Source organism: Dendronephthya gigantea, unplaced genomic scaffold, assembly GCF_004324835.1.
Source record: "Dendronephthya gigantea isolate DGI-Jeju-01 unplaced genomic scaffold, DenGig_1.0 000106F, whole genome shotgun sequence".
In the NCBI taxonomy this organism is placed as follows: Eukaryota; Metazoa; Cnidaria; class Anthozoa; order Malacalcyonacea; family Nephtheidae; genus Dendronephthya; species Dendronephthya gigantea.
Genome location: NW_021163116.1, coordinates 754905 through 766343, shown reverse-complemented (window position 1 = coordinate 766343; position 11439 = coordinate 754905). Strand labels below are relative to the sequence as shown.

The window sequence follows — 11439 nt, the reverse complement described above, 5'->3', positions numbered from 1 at the left end:
ATGTATGATTCTTTTTATGATTAAGAGTGGATTTAATATAACTCCACCACTTCTTTGGACCTAACAAGGGATCTGATAATTTATTATTTAGTTTACGATAATACGAAGTTTTAGCTTCACGGATTAACCACGTTGTATAATTTCTCTGATTTTTGTAACAGCGCCAGAGGAAGTCAGTTTTCCTTTTACTAAATTGTTTTTAATAATTTATTTCTTTTTCGAATTGCAGTTCGTACCACCGATATCATCCAAGGTTTATCTCGAGATCGTATTACAACTATTTTATTTGGGATGTATTTGTCGAGTATAAATCGAAAATGCCGAAACCAATTTCCATAAACATTATCAATCTGGGTAGAATCTCTAATACAATTTTCCCAATTGATATTCGAAAGATCCTCATTTAGCATTGTCATGTTAATGTTGGCAAAATCCCATATGTCTCTTTTAAAAGCTTTTGGTTTAGAATGCGTAAAACTCATTTTTGCATAGATGTAGGAATGATCGCAGTTTGTGGGTGGACTAAACGTTCCTTGGTTCACAAAATATCTATGGCAATTAGTAATTATAATGTCTAATATTGTGGCTGTGTTGTATGTCACACAAGTTGGTTCATCGATTATCTGAGACAGGGCATTGCACTCGAGCCATTGATAAAAACGGTTACCAAACGTGGTACTTAGTAATTTATTTCGGTCATAATGGGTATTTAGATCGCCTACAATCATCATAGGTAAATGTTGGTTTAATCGGATTTTATCAATAACTGTCTGGAGAGCGTCCAAGAAAAATGTGGTTTCTTCCAGAGAGTTATTACGTGGTCTATAACACACCCCACACAACAAAGTTACTCCATTCATTTTAATTTCAACCCAAAGTAAGTCTAAATCCATATTTTCCAGGTCATTCCGTCTTTTGAATGCAAGTGATCGTGCTATATACAAAGCAACACTGCCACCACGCATACCAGACCTGTCTTTTCTAATGATAGAGTAATAGCCTGGAATGTGCAAATGTTCGTCAGAACTGTTATTGTGGAGCCAAGTTTCAGATACCGCAAATAGATCAAAACTCTTATCCAAAATAAATGAGGAAATTTCTTCAAATTTCTCTTCATTAGCTAAACTTCTAGCGTTTATGTGTCCAATTGTTAAACATGATATTTTTGGGCCAGGATTTAATTCAATATCTCTTGCCATTATTAACAAAATTGATAAAAGGATTACAAACAATTTACATAGACCCCATCCCTGTCTCGTCCAAGATTGAAATACCCTGGGTTTTATATTAAAACGGCATTTTCTATTATTAAACATACTGATAGCTGCTCTATAAACAACAATGCTAACCTCCATTAGGCATATAGTATAAAACTCTGCACAGCTGCTCGAAATCCACTTATTATTATAATATTACACACAAGAACCGCACAAGAGGAACCTAAATAACGTTCTTCCAGCAGAACAAAGATAGTTAAAGTTAGAATGTTAAGGACAAGTATTATAAATATAATGGGTAGGACTATAGGTGCGATTATAATAATGCTAGTTTACAAGACAGTTCATATTGAAATAGTCATTTGTAATGGGTTTAATTAAACCAAGTTAAATTTTTCAAAATCACCCATGTGATGAATTAGAATTATTTTGTCATCTTTATTACGAACTAATACCTTACCATCCGTCGTCCAGACAGATTTAATATAAATGTTATGTTCACGAGCGTATTTGAACAAACTGACGTTGTATTTGGTCAGGTCTTCATTTAGATAAAACTGTGTGCCTTTCAGATCTTTTCATCGTTTACAAATTGTGGCCTTTTTACTGTATGATTTAAATTTGACAATTAGCGGTCTTGACCGGGTTGAGATCTTTGGGCCAAGACGATGTGCGCGATCAATTTCCTCGTTCTTGAGAAAATTTCCAAAAATGTTCATCGGGGGTCCGCCATTTTTAAAATAGAGCCTTATGCTAATTTATGCTAGCATACATTTGTGACGTCATTTGATGGGTTCGGGAAATATGATTATATAAACTATTGTTGTATTTTCATATGGCAACTTGTTGTATTTTCATATGGCATCTTGAAACATTTGGTAAAATAGAGTATAGAGGGGGAACAGAATCAAATACCTATGCAAAATTAATGCATCAACATTGCGGGGACATGTTTTTCAAAATATTTGGAAGAGAACATTGAATATGAACTATGTACACACATGTTTACACGCGTAGTGCACGTCGATACACAACACGACGTTACAATGACAACACAATACAACTAATAACCAATCTTCCAAAGATTAGAATTCTACTTATATTAATATTTATACTTAAGCGAAGGGATATTATGCGTTTTAAATCGATTTCCTTCGCGCAATTTATGCACGTCCCAGGATGTTTTTCCCCGCAATGCGATTAACTTTCTAACCGCACTGCCCGATTCTTCCATGTGAGACAGGCGGTTTCCTTTCTCGTGCGTATGTTTGCGCGCATGTTTTCCCCCGTTTACAAGTTTACTATATTTTAATATAAATGAATATGTATGTATACTACACCACAATTCTACAGACAAACATGACATATCACACATTTTCACAACAGAATATTATTTGAGTTCACCACAAGACAAAGCGCGTGTTTGTGAAATCGCTCACAATAGACACGGCGGAAGGGCGAAGCTGTTGACTAGATAGCAGCAATAAACACATATGATGTCGGCTAGGGTAAAAACAATACTACCTTGGCACATCATAGAGTAGGCATAGATCAGTGTGTTTTTTTCCGGTTTGTCCCCTCGTCTAAGATCCAAGTTGAAAATACCGCCGCGTCGGTACGGAAAGATTTTAGAGAAAGCTGTCAGATATAAGGCAATAAACAAATGAAACTTTCTCATTGCTGCAAGACATAGCCTCGTGTAATCATGTCGTATTGCCCGGTATATGGCTGTAATAGCGACGCAAAAAAAAATCCTTCGGGGCTACATTTCTTTTCGTTTCCATCTGGAAAATCTGCATCTCAGCAAAAAAGAAGAAAGACATGGATCGAATTTTGCAAACGCAAAGCATTTAAGCCGTCATCCAACATTAGAATATGTTCCTTGCATTTTGCTGAAGACGCTTTGGAACCTGGACATTCGCCACAGTTTCTGAGTCGTTTAGGATGTGAAGAAACGTTTCGTGTCCAGTTAAAAAGAGATGCTTTACCAACCTTGAACAAACCCCTAACAGATGCAAGCACTAGTAAAGCAAGGACTCTTACAGAGAAAGGGCAGCGAAAAAAGGTACTGCATGATTATGAATTTCGACAATTAAATTTCACTTCAGTGCCACAATCTCAAAGCTGTACGGTAAATATTTACAATTCTTGTCAACAATTACAGGGAATATCTGAACTTCTGAAGCCAGAGGCAGAGGGGTGTTCAACAATCAGAAGACTCAACTGATGAAGAAATTGGTGATGAGCCAGGCACATCGGGGACATGTGACATATCGATCGAATGTCCAACAATGAGCCCTCAAAGCTACAGCCGAGAAAAATCCACCCAAACGCGCCAGAAACTAGGGAAAAGGTCAGTGAAGATCCAGACCATTATGACAGCAACATCCACATTTTTTCAAACAGAAATCAATGTGCCTGTGACTGTCTCTGGGTGTGTCTCGCAACAGTCACAACTCGAAATTATAGACAATGAAAAAGAACTTGTCGAGATAGAGCGAAATTAGCAGCCTCTGTACAAGTGAAAGAAATCACCATATTGAATGGATAACTGGTCCGTCGCTGTCCAAAATGCCAGCATTTCATCTGCTGTTGGCATCTGGAATTTTAGCGACAGGTATGGAAACATCAAAAGTTCTTCGACTATTTAATGCCTTGAATATACCTAATGTGAAGCAAAGGGAGATGTCAAATATTCTCAAGAATTACACCATTCCCGCGGTATACAAAGTCTGGCAAGATGAGCAAGCTGCTAGACTGCAAGAAATAGAAGCCGAACCCATTGTGATCGCGTCGGATATGCGTGTTGACAGTCCTGGTCACACAGGTTTATTTGGGTTGGGAAGCACTCTTGACATGGGAAGAAATCTAATATTAGACACGCAAGTAATCAAGGTGAGCAAATATTTAGTTTTTGATTTTGTATGGCAGTTTGGAACATTTAATGAAAGTTGTTTTGATCTTTTTAATGTCAACAGAAGTAAAAAATTCAAATGCCATGGAGCTGAAGTCTCTAAAGAGGCAATCAAACTACCTAGAGGACAGAGACATCCAGGTAACCAAGTTGGTAACAGATTGCCATACCCAAGTGTCAGCATTCATGGCAAATGAGAAACATGGAATTGAGCATTCCTATGATGTGTGGCACGTTGCAAAAGGTAACAAAATTATGTATGGCTATTATTTGAATTTCAGCATAACTGACAGTTCAGTGAACAATTGCATACCAGTATGTCACCCTCACTGATAAGTATATGAGAAAAATGTTTTAATATTTTTAAGGTAAGAAGAAAAAACTTACAAAGATTGCAAAAAAAAGAAGTTTAAATCAATTGGGCCATGGATTGGGGTAAGTCTGACATATAATTAGTAGAAAAATATATGGAATACATGATGTATAGTATAGAACGTACTTCAGATGTTACAGATTGTTCAGTATATTTTAATGTCCCTCTTACAAAAATATATTTGTTCATTTTTTTGACAGTCAATCATCAATCACATCTACTGGGTTGGTGCTTCAGGAGCAACAGCAGATGAAAGGGAAGAAAAGTGGCTTAGCATCCTCAATCATATAGTGGACATTCACAAACATGAAGGCCATAAAATTTTTACAGAATGTCTACATGGCACACTTGAAATACAGTGGTTAAAGCGAGGTAAATTGCAGAAGTTTTAACGCATTTGTTAGAATTAAATAAAATCAATTGCTAATGTATTAGTAAACATATGTCCATTTCAGGATCAGCTGCCTACAAAAAGCTAGAGGAAATGCTAACCAAACCTCGACTCATCACAGCTATTAGAAAATTGTCCCAATACCATCAAACATCTGGCTTGGAAGCAAAACATGCTTTGGACAACACTCTTGCTTCAAAGAACACATATCATTCATATCACTCATTAAGTGCAAGGTTGGTTTTTTTGCTTGACAGTTGACATTGTTTGAAATTAGGCCATTGAACACATTCCATTTTCATATTATTCAGGTTGTATTGTTCAAACTTGCACTTCAATGAGAACAGTAATAGAAAGCAAGCAACAACATCTGAGGGGAAATTAAGATGGACAATTGCTTACCCAAAGGCATTTAAAGGGGAAAAGGCTGTTGCCAAACCATTGAAAGAAAAACCAACATATGGTAAGTACTTAATTTTGCTTCTGTATAAACCTGACTATATTTCAAGTGGGTAAGGTCAATAGTCAATAAGAGTTGGAGACAAACAGTATTTCAAGTATACCTACTGCTGCTGTAAATATACTTCAATAATAACATAATTCAATAATATTTTAATTATATAGGATATGTACAATTGATACTCAAGGAAACTATTCAATTGAGAAAACAATATCCAACTATCAAAAAGGCAAAAGACCATGCAAACAAAGTGCTTCCAACTGAACCGGCAACACTTGTTGAAAAGTATTTGGTAGGAAAAGAGAGACCTTCCAAGGAAGAGGTGATAACCAGCAGAAAGTCACGATTCAGTACGCCAGCCCTACCTACAAGTCAAGCAGAACAAAGGTTATCAACAAAGCCATGTTCTTGCAAAGGAAAGTGTGCAACAAAAAAGTGCAACTGTAAAGCAACAGACATTCTCTGCGACAACAGATGCAAATGTATGGCATCAAAATGTAAAAATCGTGATGCTGACTAGGTTGATCATTCCTTAGGGTAATCCTGGCTATATCTCATGGAGTGGTATTGATAAACCAGATTGATTTTCAACTTTGATTTGAGATATTGAATGTTATATTTAGTTAGATATTATATATTTACCAGTTAATTACATTGTATGAAATCTAAAAGCATACTAAACAAAGGATGAAAGTTCTATAATAAATTAAGTATTACCTTTTTGACGTTTTGGCGTATTTAAAATGTGTATAAAGGCCATCAGACGATGCAAAACGTTCTCTTATTTTTGCATACACACAAGCAGGAAATGGTCTCCGGTTCTTTTTTCCCAAAATCTGAAAAACCCACCGAGAACATCGACAATATGCCACTAATCTATAAAGTCTATGCATTTTTTCTAAATCATTGTCATAGAGTGGCCAATTTTCTTCGAGATATTGACAAACATCAATCTTTAGAACGCTTTCTGATAACATGTTGTCTCGAAAGTCTGGATGTGTTGTCAGACATTTTTCGCCTTCTACCTCCATTTGATTGACTACTTCTACCTCCGTTTGATTGAAGTACTTCGTATTCGTCGTACTCTAGTGCTTTTTCATAGCAGCAAAAACATTCCACAGCCTTTGTTGATAATGCACAATGTCCACACTTACACCAACTAAGATCTTCAAGGCGCCAAGCATTCGCTCTTTCGAACTCGCGATCGAAATCCTCGTCAGAGGAAGATGAATCACTACCGCTTTCGGCATCGCTATCGTCGCTTGAATCACAAGATTTTCCCAGCGCCTCTGGCTCATATTGGTAGGGCAACACTTCTACCTGGTTTTCGTGAATATGTTCCATGACAATCATAAAAAAACTACAACTCCCTTTTAAAAGCAACAAATCTCGATAAACACAGTAAACACCGCTAGTAAAATATATTGATGTGTTTAGGGAACCCATCGAATGACGTCACTTCCGCCAAATATAATTTTTTCAAAAATTGATCCAATATGGCGGACGAGGTCCAAATTTTAGCTGAATTGTGGTGAAAATAACTCATGAACGAAATATTTTTAGATCAAATTAATATAATATCTATAATTAGATGGTGGAACACTTAAAAAATCGCGAATAAAAATTTTGGTTGCCAATGCCCTTTAACGATGTTTAGATGCAGCTTTCCCTCAACAAACTGAACTACCTCTTTAACGCAATCTTCACCATCGGTTTCGTCCAACCCTATAATTCGTAGGTTATATTTTCTTGAGTATTGCTCATTTTCATTCGCTTTTATCGTGACATTTGTTAACTCTGTCTCCAGCGCTTCAATTCGCTTTAGAAGAGGAAATGTAGCTTGTTGGACGGACTGTTCGATGAGAGTATTTACTGCTTCAGATAGAATCGTCTTAAAGTCAGTTTATTTGAAAAATTGGTGCAGCTCACTTTGTATAGCTTCCTTCATGTCTGCTTGAAATTCATCAGGTTGATATGTCGTTTGTCTTGTAACTGGCATTTTGATATTCTTTAATAACGAAATATTATAAATGTGCACCTTAATATAGCCACATGTACAAGTTACATAGTAGAAATTAGCTTCTCAGTATATAATTTGATTAAATTGTAGGAGCTCTACGAGACACGTCTGCACTCGCTGACAATGCACGTGCTATAACGTGTTTAATAACTTGTCAGTTGATTAATAACTTGGAAAACAACAATTGACTATATACATTGGCTTCTGCACAAGCTCTTGATGGGCCAACTCACTTATTATTTCACAAATGTTTTCTTTAGTTGGCATCTTGCAACACTTCAAAGATGATAAAAAATCTGTAATATCCTCATTAACATATTCAAAATCAGGTCTAAGGCACTTCTCTAAAGTCTCTTGATCTTTAGCTGCAATATAATCCTTCAAGAGGGATAAATTCTGTGGTTATGCACTCATCACCAAACAAACATGATGCAATGAACAATGGTGACAGCTGAATAGGGAAGTAGTTATAGTTTTTAAAGCCGAATAGAAGAACCCGTGCAAAAGATTCCCACTCACGCTTCTGCATGTCGTGCTGAATGAATGGCATTTTGGCCTGTCTGCCCACTGTCAATGAGGTGAAGCATTCATTCCAAAAATTGGCTAAAACATCTAGCACAACACCTTTGCCTTTACCAACCTCTTTTTCACCCTGAGGATCAATGACCACAACAGCATCAAGACTAGAAATATTAGGTGGAGTTGCTGGACGGACAGGGCTAGTGTTAACACACATTTGGTCAACTATTCCACCATTAGGTAAACTAGCTTGATTAGTTGGACTGGAATGGATGAATGTTGAAGTATTAGGTGGACTAGATGTTATAATAGGGAAGGTGTTGACACACAATGGGTCAACTGTATTACTATCTGGTAACCTGGCTTGGTTAGGTAAGCTTGAAGGAATAGATGAGTTCGGTTCAGGTGTTGGAGTTATAGGAAAAGGATGGAGGGAACAATGGAGGATTGCAGTCAATGATATCTTCAGTATCATCTTTGTTCTAAAAAAAAAATCTTGTTCTAAAAAAAAATCAGGTGTCTGTTCATCAACAGTTTTATCCTGTTTAGTTTAAAAACACAATTTTGGGACAGTTCTCTGGCTGTGTAGGTTATTTATTCATTTTATTTGTTATGTATTATTACATGATTGTTTTAAAACCTGTGAAATAAAAGACAAAATATAAACCATTTTTTAAAAAGATTTCTTTTAGCCTAATCAAACAACAAATTGACAGCAGAAATAATACCTGAATTGGCTTTTAGGCTTTTTAGCTGGGTTACTTATGTTCATTAACAATTGCCTGCTTGGACAATAAAAATAGAGGTTGGAGGATGGCACCATCAATGCCTTGCTGATCTGGAGCCAAAGTTGGAGCAACTAGAGTTGTGTGCATTGACATTAAAATTTCTGTCCATGTCTGAAGGAATTTTCCCCTCAAATGCTTGAATAATTGTGATTACAAATTGTGGCTGTCATTCCCTTGGTAAATCTGCATGCTGAGATAACATGGCCATTTCCCATTAATGCTAAACGAGATCCTTGTCTTGGAGCATGTACTGTGTCTGGACCATTAAGCAAACTCAGATCACGCATGAAAGGCCTGTTGTCAATTTTACTTGGTGGTCTTGGTTGACGGGAGGATTGAGGTCTTGGTCGCTGCCCTGAAAAATTGTGCCTTGCCATGAAATTTCTGTAGTTGTTTGGCAGAGTAAGCTGGGAAACATTTGATTGTCTTGGTTGTTGAAGTGTGCTTGGATGCACAGTCTCGCTAGCTGTCACAACAGGAACAGAAGCGTTACAATCATTGGATCTTGGCTGACTTCGGCCACCAGTAAACACTCATCTGACTTTGTTTTCAACTCTATCATTTCTTTGCAAAGACATCAAGACTGGACAACAATTGACGAACAGTACTTTGCATTTGATTTGCATCTCTTCCCGCCATCATGTAAATTCATGAATGGCAAGTCGAAAAGGACGTGTATGAAATTTGTGTATGACATGTGTGACATTTGTGAAATGTTGCACGTAAACATAAAGTGTACATGAAGTGTCTCATGATTTTAAATCAACTGCTGTACATTTCTACTGTCAAAAATCTCGACCCGATGTATAATTCTCAAACCAATGTTTAATTCTCAACTATAGGTAACAAATTCGAACATGCTATGAAATATTCTTGAGCATATATATAATATTGCTTGAAATTCTCATACGTAGGTTAATATTCTTGATTACCGCTTTGTATTCTCAATACACTTTTGTCACATTTGGCTTGCCATACATCCCTGTTTCTAAAAGTGCTGTGGAATGAGGATTATTAAGAAGAGAGTATGAGTTAAATAATCCACATTTCATTAACACTTTTTAAAAACACTCCAGCAATATAGGCATCATATTTACTGTTCACATCGAAATTCTTGCAATAAACATTCAAATTATCATCATACAAACAAAAAAAATATCAAGAAGTTGTTGAATCAAATTTGATTTCAAATTAAATTTTTCACAATTTAAAATTTTATGCACTTAAATTCTACTCAAAGAGCACTCAAAGAGCACCTAAATTAAACAGTGCTTAACTAACATTACTTAACTAAATTGATACCTAAACTAAACAGTACTTAAACTAAACTTCACGCTCAATAAGACAATTAAATGCCTGTTTACATGACAAGCGTTTTGGGCACAGCACCCTTGAAAACAGGCACCTGTGCCCAAAATTTTCGGCACAGCACCTCAGCGTTTTACCGTATAAACAGGACAAAAATCGGCACAGGTGCTGAAAAATTAGACATGCTGAGACTTTCTCACGAGGTAGTCTCGGCACGTCTACCCAGAGGTGCCATGCCAAAAAATGGAGAAGCATAAAAATGCGTTCGACATCGAGCATGCACAAAACAATTTCTCCTCTTAATTCCAACATGGCGGCAAGCGGCAATAAAACTACAACTTACAAGTGTGGTAGGACGATGCAACAAACTTTTTAATTGATATTTGGAGCGAGGAAGTTACCCAACTGCAGTTGGAAAACTGCAAGACGTCAAAACAAACGTCAAAAATTTATGAAGCAATACTGGTTAGTCATTTAAGCATATTTTGATGATAAGGCTTCGATCAAGGGCAATTTATATTAAATCATAAATAAAAAATGGCTATTGTGAAGGCTTTGCAGCCTGGGATGTTGTCAATAAAGTTAAAAAGTTGAGGCAAAAGTACAAGGCAGAGAAAGACAAAAAGCGAAGAAAGGGAACTGGCAAAGGGAAAGAATGGAAATTTTTCCAAGTTGGACGCATTTTTATTAACTAAACCAAATGTAGAACCGCTGCTCGTCATTGACACCATGGCAGAAAGTAGCGTGAATGAAGGAACTACAGAGGAAAAAGATGATCCTGTTGAAGGTGGGTAAAATGCTTCCCCTCTGTGAAAAAGCATCATTGTACGCCTTTATGTGGGAACTAATTTATTTCTGGCATCTTTGTGGTTTTTCTCAGATTTGTAATATATTATCATTTAATTCGCAGATATAATAAAGAAGTATGGCAAAAGTGAAACACATGTGCAGAAATGCAACACGTGCGAATACGAACAAGAAATAAATACAGACAGGGTTAAAAACTTGGAATCAGGATGTGTGAGGGTATATGCTGATGACAATGAATTCTCCTGTCCTAAATGTGAAAACACAGGCACAGCTGTTCCCAATTTTCACAGCACAGCAGGTTCAAATTGTGGAGGTACAGCTGGTTTAGATGAAAGTAAATTGTGCATTACTTTTAAATTATCAAGTTTCCCTCCCTTTTTATAGGGACAAATTAAATGGAATTTATTGTTATTTAGGAAATAAATATTAAAACTTTTTTTTCACATAGCATTGCCATTGGAAGTGAAGAAGATGTGCCAGAAAATGGGCAACCATGTTGCCTGATTCTGCTCCCAAAACAGGGAAAGGCCGTAGCTCAATCAGTGGTATCAAAAAAAGAAAAAGGAGATATGTTGAGAAATCTTTGGATGTTGTTTTCCAGAAATTCAACGAAAATAGTAAAGATGGCTTTTCAAAGTA

The 11439-nt window shown here is 36.5% G+C and overlaps 1 protein-coding gene across 1 annotated transcript; it reads left to right on the top strand.

Annotated features, from left to right (window-relative positions):
- Positions 1-3902: 3902 nt before the first annotated feature.
- Positions 3903-5875, top strand: LOC114534789. Its single transcript, XM_028556259.1, has 5 exons — positions 3903-4044; positions 4196-4375; positions 4960-5131; positions 5207-5358; positions 5520-5875. Exons 1-5 carry the CDS (start codon positions 3903-3905, stop codon positions 5873-5875), a joined length of 1002 nt encoding a protein of 333 aa, XP_028412060.1.
- The last annotated feature ends 5564 nt before the right edge of the window (positions 5876-11439 follow it).